Below are 14,077 nucleotides of genomic sequence, written 5' to 3' on the forward strand. Positions count from 1 at the left end.
GATGTTCTTAAAAAATGACTGAGACAACAAAGGAGTTATCAAAAATGTGTTTTATTGGATGGATTATAAATAACTGTTACAGATACTGTAATGTAAAGTTGTTCATAGATAATATCACTGTTTGTGTCTTGAAGTGACCACAAAACTTTTTGTTAGAAGTCTTTTTTTTTTTTTTTTACTTTTGTCGTCCGTTTATCAACAGCAGACTTTTTTAGTCATGTCTTGAGTCAGTAAAACTGCATCTTCACATTTACGATCAAGCTGGGAGACCAACGTCCTAAAATGAAAAAAATGGGATCATTGTGCCGCAGAAACCACAACATTTGAGAATAAAAATGGGTTTGTAGTTCCCACTGCTGATCCGGTTGCATTGCGCCATGTCTGGTCTATGATTAAAATTAGGAGATAAACTACACTCAGATTCTAGTTTATCAGATACATCCCCTTTATATGTATTATAGTAGAATACATTTGTTAAAAGTGTTAAAACAGTTTAACAGAATAATCAGCAACAAGGAGGATTTGCTACGCTTGAGTGTACCAACAAAATGCAAACACAGCAGATACAAACATTTAGCAGGCTCTAGATGTGGATGTCAGACAGCAAAGAAACAAGATGCCATACCTAGCCAGATGAGTCATCAGCTCCTCCATGTTACATCCACTTTTAGCACTGCACTCGTAAAACAGAGCTTGGTGCTGCTGTATAATCCAGGAAGTGAAACAAAAATAAATAAATGACAGACTTATTTCCAAGATAATGTTCAGGGATTAGCGGTGTCACTGTGAGTAAATCACCGCACAAAGTTGTTTGAATATTCAAATGTGCCTCACCTCTGCTAGTCCCTGCCCCTCGGATGTCGTCACTCTTCTGCTGTGTGTGTCTGCCAGGTCCAGCTTGTTCCCCAGCAGCATCAGAACCGCACCTTCACACATCTTCTCCTGGGACAGACATACAACACACTTTAACAACACAACATTGTTGAGGGAAAGATATCACAAAATCTACACAAAACATCAATCTAAAATCTGTGTTCATATTTATCACTCAGATGGGAAATGTTTATATAGAAATGTGTGTATTGTCAATCCCAAGCATGTGTATGCAAATGTATCCTAAACTGTTGCATGTGTTTCTCCACCTGCTTACCTTCACAGAGTCCATCCACCCTCTCACAGCGGTGAAGGTGGAGGGTTGAGTCACGTCATACATGGCAAGGATACCGTCAGCTTTACGGTAGTACTGCTCAGTGATGCTGCTAAACCTGAACACACATAAGGACTAAGTAAATAAAACACACCCACATATAGCTCAATATTAGGAGGCAATGAAAAAGATCCTAAACCTCAAATGGCATGTCAAATCAAAGTCAACTTTATTGTCAATCTTTCACAAAAAAGCACAAGACGGGTAATCGCAGGAATCTGACCTCTCCTGTCCTGCAGTGTCCCACAGCTGCAGGGTGACGGTGGTGGAGCCCACAGACAGGGTCTTCATCTGGAAATCTATACCTGGAAGCAACAAAGACCTAGGGTGTCATATGTTTGATATATGTATTTACTCAGGAGCACATTAGCCATTGTGAAAGAGTGAAAAGAAAAGCTTACCTACAGTAGAGCTCATGTGACTATAGAAGTGTCCTCTGCAGTAGTGCTGGATGAGGGAGCTTTTACCCACCCCTGAGTTACCAAGGAATACCACCTTGAACACTCGCTGAGGACTGACAATTGTGCTCTAAAATGCAGGTAAAAGGACCACACTTATCATTTGTTTCTTTGCATTTAAGAGAATACATATTTGTTTATATAGCGCAATATTACAAATGAATGACACATTTGACTCTTTACACAGCATGAGATACCTTTTGTCTTTAGACCCTCGCAGCAGACAAGAAAAAACTCCCAAAGAAACCCCACAATTAACTGGGAAAAAAGTGGAAGAAACCTCAGCGAGAGCAACATTAGAGGGATCCCTCTCCCAGGACGGACAGCCATGCAATAGATGTCGTGCAGTGCAGATTATAACAAGCCTCTGAGTAGCATGTTTAGCAATAAAGAGTTTTAAATGTGTTATAAAATTGATGCATTTAGGATTAATGTTATTATCAATATGTTCCCTACCTGAGTTTGCACCTGCTCAACATTTTCACACCTGACTCTACATGACGGTTGGTGTCTCTTGGATGAATGTGTCACTTCTGTCTCTTTGTCCTGTTCCAGCTCATGGGATGAGCTCAGCTGTCTTTAGAATCAATGAATACACATAACGTTAGTTGCTGCCTAGCATTAATGCAAATTTGATAAATGTGATGTCGGTGCGGTTGGTCATACAAACCTTTTCAATGGCTTGTCTTGCAGTAAGTAGTTACCTATGACTGACCCTTGCTTCCGCAAAGGCTTTGTGACATTTGGGTTCTAAAGGATTTTCGTGAAAAGTAAGGCAGAAGAAATGAGAAGCATTAAGGTTTGTGTAATTGTAAGATGTGTTTCAATGGTTATTTACACTTTATTCTCTGAGGACATACTTATTGTTTCACAAAGGCAGATGTTTAAAGCAAGACGTTTATTCTACTGCGTTTAACATCATCATTTATCACCAATACACTTGTTTGATTACAAACTATTTGACAAGACAAATATACAAGATATAAACAGCAGGTGTTTGTTGTGTAATGGAAATTATATTTTTTTATTAATATTTTGTAGTATCTGTAAATGATCTCGCTATTATCCATCCCTATCCTTTAGAGTTGGACATAGCTAGTTAGCTTAGGCTATACATGGCATTGGTTTACGATACAACCTGTCAATACACCGACAAACAATACAGAAATCATTTGTTCAGAAACTTTGAAGATACATTCTTGGAAGAATTTGTAAAAAAAACAAAAACTGTTACAGGTTTGGCAAAACTGTCATATGTAAAAATGTGGATACGATAAAGGGAACCTGCGTATAATTATCAGTCCTTCAATATAATAAGGATTGGTAGTTAATTAAATACTGACCCATTTTTGTTCACCTTCAATATTAAACATATAAATGCTTTTCTCTTAAAATTGGCACAGATAGAATACATGTCTTTTCAACAAAACACTTCACTCCATTGAGTGCTGACATCCCAAAACCCCAAACAGGGTCACTGAACAAACGTTCAATGAATAACCACCAATAAAAGCTCATATAAATAATCATTGTCCAGAGGATGAAATAAAGCATGAAGCCGTTCATAGACTTAGCTTATGTTGGATAAATCTGCTGTGTCCACGGGGTACAAAGGTCTTCACTGAGGTAATAAGTGAGAGGCAGAGGAGGAAGGACAGAGCGTCTGTGACTAACCCTCTTCTGAGACTGCTGGGCGTCTTTCTCATCTCGCAGCCTTTTGTTCATGTCCCTGACACAGAGAGAGAAAATCAATTAAAACCCAGATCACGCCTTTTACTGTTTAAAGGTGGGTTAGTAAAAAAAAGAAAGGAGAGTTAACACACCAGAATTGCATAAGTTCCTTACAGACTTTTTTCATTTACACATTTTGTGGAGAAATGTATTTCACTTCACAACATATGAACTTGATTAAAACAGCAACAGTAGTTATTAAGACCTACCTCAGCAGCTCCAGCTGTTTGAAAAGACTATCCTTCTCTTTCTGCATGTTCCTCGACACCTTCATCACGTTTCTACATTGGAGCAAACAAAAGATTGATGAAAATTCATCTATATTCTTCTTATTGGCGACAAATCCCAGGAAAAGACCAAAACCAACAACAAATGATTCCTTTTTAGGACTGCCTATTCTGCCAACACCTGATATACTTGAACTCCTTCATTACGATGAACAAGGTCGCTGTAGTTTAATCCATGTTGATTCCACAAACACTGACTACCAAATGTGTGTTAATATACAACATAACAGTCCCCAACTAAAACAATTCGTTCTAAAGACCAACCGAAATAACAACAACAAAGAAGAAACTAGTTTATTAGAAAATGACATGCCGTTATCCCTCACCTCTGCTTGGACACTTGCTCCTGTGCGGTGCTGAGCTGCATCATGTTGAGCTGACCCAGGGCCAGCTGCAGCTGCTCCCGGCTGCTCTCCACCTGCTCCAGCAGCTGCACGTTGAGGCTCCGCAGCTGCTGGTTCTGCTCCTTGATGTTTACCTGCTCACAGCTCAGCTGCCGGATTCTGGTCTCCAGCTTAGGATAAAGACAGGTCCGGATGATTTACTCATAAAACAGAAACTCTTTGGGAAAACTTGAGTAGTGTTTGTACACTTACCTCTTTCTGTTTAGTCAGTGTATTCTCCAACTCCTGCTCCCGCATATTCAGCTCCTCCTTAAGTTCTTGTCCTCTCTGCTTCTTTCCAATACTGTCCTTTAATTCACAAGAAATTCATTTAATGCTATCATCGTGAACACAAAGGTAAATGGCACAAAGGCTGGACTATATAGCACAAGTATGTACCTGAGTCACGTGTTTCTCTCTCTCCTCCCTGATTTGGTTTTCCATTTCTTCATTTATGGACCGAACAACCTGGTCATGTTCGATCTCACGTCTAAAACAGAAACAGTTGATTGATTTTGACTCACAGTTGAATGGGGCATGATGAGTGGCTTGTGAGGACATTGGGAGGAAGTGTGTACCTGCGTAGAGCTTGTTCCAGGCTGTCTCTCTCTCTGATGGAGTCCTGCAGATGGGACACTGCGTGGATCAGAACGCCCTCCAGGATGCTCAGCAGCTCCGGTCTGTCTCTCTGGAGTTCACACCACACAAAGGAGAGCTCCTGCTGACTGACACACAACACACAACTGTTCGAGCGGCTGAGGACCTTAGCAGCACAACACCAATCACTAACAGTACAACAGGTGCAGGGTCTTAATCGTAATGTTCAGTTTTGGAATGAACTCTGTGATTACTTTGAAGGATATAGTTGGATATAGTTGGATTTGTTTTGCATTATTCAGGAAGGTGTTTCTACTATTTCGCCACACACAATGAAGGTAGGCTAAATAACAGAAACAACTCTGAATTAAACTGCATTAAAGCCTGGTTTTTCAAGTCATGAGTAATACAAGTGTTCAGTCTAAAATAAAATAAACAGATATAACTTTATGACATTGATCTTACTCTTTAAAGACTTTGTCAGCGCCCAACTCCGTCAGTATGTTAACCAGTCTGAGTGCAGAGGAGTCCTGGGACCAGTCCACCTGCTCTGTATCTGCTTCTGTTTCGTCTGGACTCAGCTCAGTCGTATCATCAAGCCCCACAAACTCACCTGCAGCCGGCAGGGGAAGGCAAAGAGGATTCGTGAAAAAACAGTGGCTTTCCCCTCAAAGCCATGGAGAACTCTCAAATCCCTCACAACTGCACATTTAACAATGGGACGGAACTAGAAAAATATTTATATATTTTCAAGACAAATGGATTCATTGAAACTATATTTCATATATTAAATATATTCAGTGTAATATGAATTATAAAATTGAGAAATACAGTAAATCTTCATATTTGAGAGGCAGATACAATATTTTTGTATAAAAAATGTATTGAGGATGAATCAAGTGACTATTTTTCTTTCGAGTGACTAAGCTAAAATCGACTTTTCGTTGCAGCTCTACTCACCAAATCCTGTTTTAAACTCAACAGGAGTGAGGAATCCATTGCTCTCTCTGTCCAGACTCTCAAAAACAGTCTCCAGCTGCTCAGGGGACAGAGGCAACTCCCCTTGTAGCCGCTGGATAGAAAAAACAAAGTTTAAGATTCTACAATTAATAATGTTGTTATTCTACCACATCGGATGCTCACCTGCATATCCCGCTTCGTGATGAAGCCCTTTCCCTCCTTGTCACACAGCACAAACAGCTCCTTGGCCTTGCCCATGGTCTCTGCCAGGGGGCTTAACGGCGCCGCTTTTCTGGCCCGGGGTGAGGTCAGCGGACTGCTTGCCCCCCGGCCCGGCCTGGGCCTCCCAGGCGGGAGGCCCCGGGGTCGGGGGCTCACAAGTACTGCCTCCCCACTGCCCTGACCCACCAGCACTTCACTATCATTCAGCCATTTAGACATTCTGCACTGAGGCCGATTCTGAGAGAGCGTTTCTTTGAGTTTTATTGATGACTTTTAGTTTGTCATTTGGGGAACTCTTCTGTTTGCCTCGGAGTCATGAGGAGTAGACCTGTAATGTGAAGCATGACAAACAATCAATGAAACATAAATGTGTCATCATAAATAGTGAAGAAATACTAACCATTATCTGGTGAAATGGGAGGATAGGATACTTGTATTTGTCATATGGAATTATAAACTTTGGTCTAACAAGAGGAATATATTTAAAGCCCTAATGAGATTAATTAAATCTATGTATTTATGAACATTAACAGTTTGAGGCCTAATCAGAGACCTTTACTTATTAACCAGAGTGAATAAAAATACACTTTGGATCTTCTCTCTCTGTGTTGCAAGATATTGTGAGAAGCTGGCCTAAAGGTCCTCCCTTGTCAAACATGAGATGCAAAACAAACGCTGTGACTGTACACATATTCTACAGCTGCTGTGAACAGGTGTCGGGCATGACACTTTTACAACTGTTTGAGGGACATGAAGGAAAGTTACTTTACATTTCTATACAAATTGTTCATATTCTAGACCAGGTCAAACATAGATCCCTAGCTTTACGCAGCATAAGCAGTTGCCCCCACTGTTAATGAAGAGGAGGCGCATTTAAAAACATGTGATGGTGATGCCACTGCTAAAGCTTGCTCTATACCAGGATGTGTGATGGTAAAACAACAGGACGGTGTCATGTGAGGAGAGTTTCTGTGTACTCGAAGGGGAGGGCAGATTGCCTGGGGAGAGGAGATGCAAATAAAACATTTGCAGTTTGTTTGCATTGTCTGACATACCACAATTGTATACAGATTTCACTCTTGAGAACTGCACTGAAAACTCAGTATCTCCACAAACACTCAAAAAACAGTATTTTATGATGGATACATTGCTATTACACAGGAAGAGCACATCAGCATAAATGGTTATTTTAAATTGAATTCAAAATAATTAGTGTCAAGTTAATGTTGATTTGTCAATGCCTCTCCTTCCAGTATCTCTAGTTATCTTTGCTATCTAAAATCATAAAACCAATATCTAAGAATATGCACTGGCTACTCCTAAACCATTTTGCTGATGATCTATGCAGATCGAAAGTTCTTTATAACATAAGCTAGGATCCCAGATAAGGCACTTGTGCAAACATTATGCTGTGGATTTTGTATGTCAGTAAACCAACAACCACGCCAATGGTCAGATACACTTACACACTTAACACACTATTTCGCAAAGTCGGTAAGTGAAGCGCCGTGTTGTAGCAAAATACCACTTCTCAGGGAAAGTGAATATACAACGTTTACAACGTGTCGTATGCTACAAAACTGTCAGTCAAAGGTCTAACACTTTCTGTGATAAATGTCAACACAAGACGACACTCGGTCTAACTTTATAAAACATATGTTTAAAAACACTGACAGCTCTGATAATACAACATCAAGATGATATTCAGTAGCCAATATTTGCTAAAAGCAGAATAGCGACTGTACCAACAAGTTTGAGAGAAAATGAGCTTGGCAACTTACAGTAAAAAGAAATCGCTTACATGCGCATTGTAGCTAGCTAAGGTAACTAAACCCAAGATAGTGAAGTAATGCACATTTATTATTAAAGAAAGGAACCCCACACAACAGTTAGTCGGTTGTTAGTCCACCAAGGCGGGAAGAGTGACCATAAACGTATTCATATTTCTAAATAACATTGACTGTGTTTTATATAAATTCAGAGAAGTTGTAGAAACTTGGTGGCTACTCACATGTAGTTTTCTGGATGCAGGTGGCCACTACCTCTGATCAGCTTAGTGCTGCAGTCACTTTACGTACTGACCAGTCTATGGTACTGACGTTAGCCGCTGGGTGGCAGTGAGCACTGTGTTTGATGAGAGTTTACCGTAGTGTGTGGAGTAGCACGAACATTGAATACCCACACTTTCCTTGCCTAACATGTTTATTCATTGTTTTTTCTTTCACACAGCAGCTTCGTTTGAAAGCATGTAGGAAAAAAAAGCAATTTAAAGCAACTAAAAGGATACGGTGATCTCTATTATTGCTTTTAACTAAATGTTCTTGAACCTATCTCTTTGTTATTACGGTAAGTAGGGGCGTTACCATGGAAGTTACGGAAATACATTCGTTGCCGCTGAAAAGCAGCAGTGGAGGCAGAGTGGGTAGCATTGTCTGCAAAAAAGTAGAATATGAGCGTTGTAATGTTTCTTTTTGGCTCGATATGACTTCCTTTATTCTTCATATTTTGTTCCGGTAAGTGGGCGTCATTTCGTACATGTGAAGCTGTGATACAACAGTAGGAAGAACCAGTGTTATGATGGTAACGGAGCAAAAGGTGTCTGGAGCTTTATATATACAGTCTATGGTCTGGAGGGAGTTCCTCGAAGTTAAAAACCGAGGTGTGCTATACAATACAGTGATTTGTTTTGGTTGTAAAACAGTTAAATAACTATATCATGCGTCTCCAGGATTATCTGCAGCTGGTACTATAAATAACCTTAGGCTACCGTCGTGTGTAGAGTAGATGAAGAGAAAGGGAGTGTGTCAACAACTAAACAAGAGTGGTGTTCACGTATGTAAAATTAATCTGTAATCCTATGGTTGGCATCTCCATGTTTGTTTGTGTAAGAGTATGTGTGTGTTTACGGTGCATGGTTAGGTTTACTGCTAAATTAGCTGTCTGCACGGTACTGGAGATGGCCAAGGCAAAGATATAAACAATCACAATGCTTATTTTCTCATACCATACAGCGACATATATTTTGTCTCACTGCTTCAATGTTTTCTCCTTCAGGAAATGCAGCAGACGAGGACACTTTCCACATCAAGGATGTCAACATGCAGCATATGAAAATATCTCAAACATCTAATCTGGTATCGTGGACTGCATTCAATCATCACCAAGACACTTTTCCCTGAGGACTACAAACAACATGTTTATGAACAGAGGGACTAACTGGAGTGGGGATAACCTAAAACAATAGAACATATTAGTAATAAGTATTTTGACTATGTGAATGGAGAAGTCATGTGAGTTCTTTCTGCCTACTGTAGTCTACACCTCTGCAGTTTCTCTGTACTGAAGTATGTGAATCTGAAAAGACTTGTGTCACCATCAAGTACATACGTTTTGCAAGTCTAAAGAAAACAGCCAGAAGCGAGGAGGCGAACAGACTGTGAGGCTTGGTGCTTTGCAAGATCTGTCCCTGAAGATGCTGCAGACTGGTAACTTCTCACTGGTGCTGCTAATCCAGCTGACACTGTTGGCCTATGACCTCTTCGTCAACTCCTTCAGTGAACTCTTGAGAGGAGCACCGGTCATCCAACTAGTGCTTTTCATGTAAGTCACTGAACTGTATGTTAAAATGATTTTGTATCTGTCATTAAGTCACAAACATGCTCCAGCTAATTGTTTTCATTTTTAATACCGATTTGTTTAAGTATTTTATAAGTCTAGCATTTTAAATTTGACTTTTTTCATAAAATTGGTTGTGGTTTTCATTTGGGGTAGATGACATATGTTTAAGGCTGAAAATATAATACATTTAGATTAATTGATTAATCACACAAAGTGAATACATTAGCCGTTAACCCAGGATGTATACTATTGAGATGCTCACACGCTATTTTGCTTTAATTATAGAAAGTCTTGTCACTTTTTGTGGTTTATCATCATTGAGGTTGTAAAAAGAAATGACTTTCCTCTTCTACTCTTTTTGTAACTTTTAGACCAACCATTACTGTTTCATAACAATATCCTGTATAGTGAAGCTTTGTCAAATATATTGTTGTGTGTTAAAACCCACATAACTGTATTTTGTTTACACATGACTCATTCCATCAGAAACCAGAAATACAAATGAACCATTAACATCTGTGTCTACAGCATGCAGGACATCGCCATCTTGTTCAACGTGATCATCATTCTGCTGATGCTGTTCAACACCTACGTGTTCCAGGTGGGCCTGGTGTCCCTGCTGCTGGAGAGGTTCAGGGCGCTGCTGATCATCTCTGCTCTTTACCTGACGCTCAGCATCTGCTTCCACTGCTGGGTGCTGGTAAGCTTTGTTACACCAACACAGAACCTGCATTTCAACTAACTCAAGTAAACACTAAATCATGACAAAATATTGAAGTAAGCGATGTCATATCACAACTTACATTTCTTTCATTTTTTGCATTAGTCTTAGCTTTTATAATTGTAATTTATTTTTGATTATTTTTTCTGTGTCTCTGTATACACCACTTATACCAAATGTGAATTCCTCGTATGTGTAAATCCACTTGGTAATACAACTGATTAACGGTGGACACTTTTGAAACTGCTGCTTATACGTTTTTTTTTTTAGAACCTCCGATGGTTTCAGTCAAACCGATTTATTTGGACTGATGGTCTTCAGGCTCTTTTTGTGTTCCAGAGAACAGGTAAGGGATGGCTTAATTTACAGGATAATTTCCCTTTGCAACTAATTTGTTTTTTGTATTAGTTGAGTAAATGTTACTTTTTTCTGTTAACAGCGGCAGTGTTGTATTACTACTTCTACAAACGCACAGCAGAGTGTATGGGTGACCCGAGGCTGTACGAAGACTCTCTGTGGCTGCGTAACATCTTCACCAGAGCTCGTCAGTGAATAAGAGACAGTTTTGAGAAAGACTTTAAGGAAAATATTTGTTGTATTATTTGTACATCTATGGATCACCCTGTGTTAACTTGCGTATCTGAAAGTTGAACGGATACAATTCTTGGTTAACTGAAGTAAATGGGGCCGTGTTTAACAACAGCTGTTGACAAACTTACATGTTTGCTATTTTGTGATACTTGTCCACCTGTAAGACTGTTTTTTCAGAAGTTGGTTAAAGCAGCCCCCATTTATTTTCCCTTAGAGGCCTCGGAAAACAGTTTTCTGCAAGAATGTAAGGTCATCATATTGGGGATGAGGTATTCCTTCAAAAGGATCAGGGATGGAAGGCCCTTCGGACATTATAACACCAAGCATCATTATTAGCTATTCAGAATTTTTGACTATTTTCACAGCAAAGTCTCAAGCTGTTTGTTTATTTGTGCTTCGACACCAAGTGAGGAATTGGTTAAACCGCTTACAGTGGCAGGTAAGCCAACCGTAGTGGTATTGTATTAACCAGGATTGTGTCTGGTAATCTATGTGGCCTTTGTAAATCAATTAGAGTGGCAGACAGCATGAGAAGCATTGAAAGCACATTAGTAAGATTTCAGTGTTTACAAATGGAAAGTTTGTTTTGATTTGTAGTAATTTATCCATAAAACATGTAGTCATAGTTTTTTTTTTTTAAATGTATGTTATTTCCTCCTCAAAGGAAGAACATTGTTGGTTTGTTTGGCCTTATGTAAGGTTATTATGTGCTGTTTACATGGTTAATGTCATTTTAATAAGCCAATGTTCAAGTGAATCTTTGAACAGTGTTCCCGCTGTTTTTAAATAAATAATCCTTCTCTAATCCTGGTGTAATCCTTTCTTCACTCAAGTCAGTGTTGACCTGTAGACAAGGTGAAGACTGCCCTATATTTAACACAAAGATTAATCAGGGCTTGAGGGTTTTAGGCACCATAGTGAAACACACCATAAATAGTCTTTAGGGTGTCAAAATAAAATTCTAATAGCTAGAAAACAACAGTTCCATTGAACTTTGGGTCTCATCTAAATAAGAATTTATACAGTTTTTATACAATTGTTCAAATCTATGTGATCCATGGATTTTAGCTATTCGTGCTGATATCAGGCTGAACAAAGAAGGACACCAAAAGTTGTACAAATCCCCTTTACTCGTGACAAGAAAACCAGAGTCCATATGATCCTATTATGTTGTCAGTGCACTCCAATTAAATCCAGATTGTGTGATGAGTGATGTCCTTCGTTCCAATGGAATGTGTCATGTTCTTTCAAATCGGTCACACAAAACTGGAGGAAACGAGAGGAAACAAAGTTAACTTTCACAAATCTGTTTCAGTGATTAATAACAATAAAAATAACTACGAGAGTTTAATAAGATGTCGAATGTACCTTCATACATAGATGCCAACCCAGAGTAGTAAGAACAGCACACCGAAGCCCATAAAAAGTGAAGCCACGAGGGAGATCAGCAGCTCTTTGTAGACGTCCCTGGTGTATTTTGTTGATGTTACCTCGTAGCTGATGAGAAGTTAAGGGCCAGCCATAAAAAAAGCACGACGAACAGCCAAGTTCTGAACTCTTTGACAATTCTAACGCCTCCTGTTGTCTAGCTTAATATGCAATTGTCCTTAGCGTACTATAGTTTACTATGTTTAGTGTCATTCTGAATGCTTTGATGAACTTTACATACAATCACTGTTGAAAAAAGTTAAAATTGAAAGCAATGAAAAATGTGCAAAAACGCAGGATATTTCAAACATAGTCCCGTTTTAACATTTAAGATTTAAACAAACTATAGTAACACATGCTGACTTTTTCACCTTCCTTAGTTCCAATTGTGGATTTCTTCCTTTATCAAGCATTTTGACTCTGAACGACAACTATGACATTTTTATGATAACAATTTCGTTATAAACTGAGATACATTGAAGCCAAATTAGCTTCCTCTATATTTTAAAGATACGATTGAAAGTGAACAAAATATATATCTGTAATAATCCCGTACTACACAGGAAAACAATGTGGACAACCCATAGGTTTAACCTAAAGCAGGAAGAAAGTTTGTAAAGTGCCAAGTTGGGTACCTTTATTTTTTCTACCAAATAATTACAGCTAAAGTGGGAGTGTATGTGAGCATCTGACTGCTTGTTGCTTTATCATAGCCTAATTATTATTTTTTTAATGCCAATAACCAACTCTGTAAATTATGTAATTGTAACTAACTAAATCAGGGGCTGAACTATGAACTTGAAGTAAGATGCTCTATAACATGTAGAGGCACTGATATGCTGCTCAACCTAATCTTGTACCGTGTTACTGCAGGTTGCTATACTTCGGTAGCCTAATGTGTCCTGTAGCACGTCAACAGTGTTTTGTAGAACAAGTAGTGAAAGGATACACGAAGAACCAGGCGGTGAAGAACATGCCGATGGCCAGCAGGACCACGGTGAGATGGGGGAACACAGCCGGGTTCACCGGGCTGGTGTATCTGGTCATAGCTTCGAGTTCCTGCAGCCACAGAGGAAAGGATAAAACCAGGTTAAAACAATTACATATCCAGCAAAAACACCAGCCATTAACGCCTATCATAATGCACCGCGTCAATGGCGTTTAAATAGTTTTGAAACACGTTTATGTGGTTTTATTAGAGCGGCGACATCACTGGATTTGACATGAGAAGCTAATGTTGCTACTTTGCCTATCTACAACGTTAGCTACGCCAAAGACACAATCACATAGAAAACGAATTATTTTGCTGGTTAAACTATGAACATCGTATAACGATACACCGCTTACCATTGCATAATACAAATAGAAAGTCAATTACCACGATAGATTTAAGTTATTTTACCATTTTGCTTTGCAGAGGAGCTCCTTTTTCTATGGTCCAAGATGATAAGGCCACGTACTGACTATCACTTCCTGGTTTTTGCGTGACGTAGTTGACGTTAGCCAAAAAGTGTTTTTTACCCCTCGGTTGAGCTTCTCAGGCTGGCTGCAGGCTGCAAACTGCAAGGCTGAAGTCGAATAGTCCATTTAGCTTAGGAACCTTCCTAAAGGAGTGAAATGACCCGGAAGTCCCTCAGTGGCAGCCATGATAAGTGCCGTTCGAATTCTCTAGAATGATGAGAATGATAGGAAAGGAGGTTTCAAACTTCCTTTATAACCTCCTTTAGCTTAGGAACCACTGAACCTCCCTAACCGACAGGAGAAGCGAAAATGCTGCCCCACAATGCCTTGCAGCCGCAGCATTTGCCGTCACTCAACAGTCGGCCGTTCACGGAAACAACCGATTATGACCGAGAAATTATATCATGAAAGTT

At 39.4% G+C, this 14,077-nt stretch overlaps 3 protein-coding genes across 7 annotated transcripts; 1 reads left to right on the forward strand and 2 right to left on the reverse strand.

Moving 5' to 3' along the window:
- Positions 1–25: 25 nt before the first annotated feature.
- cracr2b (calcium release activated channel regulator 2B) lies at positions 26–7,954 on the reverse strand. 5 transcript variants are annotated; one of them, XM_034085341.2, is made up of 18 exons: positions 7,857–7,954; positions 5,807–6,173; positions 5,624–5,735; positions 5,129–5,276; positions 4,645–4,791; positions 4,466–4,556; positions 4,280–4,375; positions 4,010–4,197; positions 3,606–3,677; positions 3,340–3,394; positions 2,336–2,415; positions 2,122–2,242; positions 1,609–1,735; positions 1,431–1,512; positions 1,151–1,265; positions 835–942; positions 626–702; positions 26–277 (listed from the first exon to the last, which is right to left on the reverse strand). In XM_034085341.2, exons 2-18 carry the CDS (start codon positions 6,062–6,064, stop codon positions 196–198), a joined length of 1,959 nt encoding a protein of 652 aa, XP_033941232.1. In that variant the 5' UTR covers positions 6,065–6,173; positions 7,857–7,954; the 3' UTR covers positions 26–195. The 5 variants fall into 5 exon arrangements, 3 of the variants coding, with proteins under 3 accessions (XP_033941232.1, XP_071059629.1, XP_071059628.1); XR_011643461.1 differs by lacking the exons at positions 26–277; positions 626–702; positions 835–942; positions 1,151–1,265 and adding an exon at positions 1,863–1,923 and having other exon boundaries at positions 1,613–1,735; XR_011643460.1 differs by lacking the exons at positions 26–277; positions 626–702; positions 835–942; positions 1,151–1,265 and adding an exon at positions 1,863–1,923 and having other exon boundaries at positions 1,432–1,512.
- Positions 7,955–8,225: 271 nt separating this feature from the next.
- tmem138 (transmembrane protein 138) lies at positions 8,226–11,793 on the forward strand. Its single transcript, XM_034085898.1, has 5 exons — positions 8,226–8,358; positions 8,900–9,445; positions 9,992–10,163; positions 10,455–10,530; positions 10,624–11,793. The coding sequence occupies exons 2-5, from the start codon at positions 9,318–9,320 to the stop codon at positions 10,734–10,736; spliced, it is 489 nt and encodes a 162-aa protein (XP_033941789.1). The 5' UTR covers positions 8,226–8,358; positions 8,900–9,317; the 3' UTR covers positions 10,737–11,793.
- Positions 11,794–11,887: 94 nt separating this feature from the next.
- Positions 11,888–13,954, reverse strand: tmem258 (transmembrane protein 258). The gene is made up of 4 exons (XM_034085900.2): positions 13,606–13,954; positions 13,153–13,262; positions 12,144–12,272; positions 11,888–12,041 (listed from the first exon to the last, which is right to left on the reverse strand). Exons 1-3 carry the CDS (start codon positions 13,606–13,608, stop codon positions 12,146–12,148), a joined length of 240 nt encoding a protein of 79 aa, XP_033941791.1. The 5' UTR covers positions 13,609–13,954; the 3' UTR covers positions 11,888–12,041; positions 12,144–12,145.
- Between the last annotated feature and the right edge of the window lie 123 nt (positions 13,955–14,077).

Source organism: Pseudochaenichthys georgianus, chromosome 6 (genome assembly GCF_902827115.2).
Source record: "Pseudochaenichthys georgianus chromosome 6, fPseGeo1.2, whole genome shotgun sequence".
Taxonomy (NCBI): domain Eukaryota; kingdom Metazoa; phylum Chordata; class Actinopteri; order Perciformes; family Channichthyidae; genus Pseudochaenichthys; species Pseudochaenichthys georgianus.

What these genes read in the sequence shown, in the direction of transcription:
- cracr2b (XM_034085341.2), bottom strand. Translation starts at nt 6,064, where the DNA reads ATGTCTAAATGGCTGAATGATAGTGAAGTGCTGGTGGGTCAGGGCAGT. An exon ending in CTGGAACAAGCTCTACGCAG is followed by an intron (nt 4,557 to 4,644) that starts GTACACACTTCC and finishes TTTCTGTTTTAG; the next exon opens with ACGTGAGATCGAACATGACC. An exon ending in TTGAGCAGGTGCAAACTCAG is followed by an intron (nt 1,736 to 2,121) that starts GTAGGGAACATA and finishes CCTGCATTTTAG; the next exon opens with AGCACAATTGTCAGTCCTCA.
- tmem138 (XM_034085898.1), top strand. Translation starts at nt 9,318, where the DNA reads ATGCTGCAGACTGGTAACTTCTCACTGGTGCTGCTAATCCAGCTGACA. An exon ending in ATCCAACTAGTGCTTTTCAT is followed by an intron (nt 9,446 to 9,991) that starts GTAAGTCACTGA and finishes CTGTGTCTACAG; the next exon opens with CATGCAGGACATCGCCATCT. An exon ending in TTTTGTGTTCCAGAGAACAG is followed by an intron (nt 10,531 to 10,623) that starts GTAAGGGATGGC and finishes TTCTGTTAACAG; the next exon opens with CGGCAGTGTTGTATTACTAC.
- tmem258 (XM_034085900.2), bottom strand. An exon ending in TTCACCGCCTGGTTCTTCGT is followed by an intron (nt 12,273 to 13,152) that starts GTATCCTTTCAC and finishes ACTTCTCATCAG; the next exon opens with CTACGAGGTAACATCAACAA.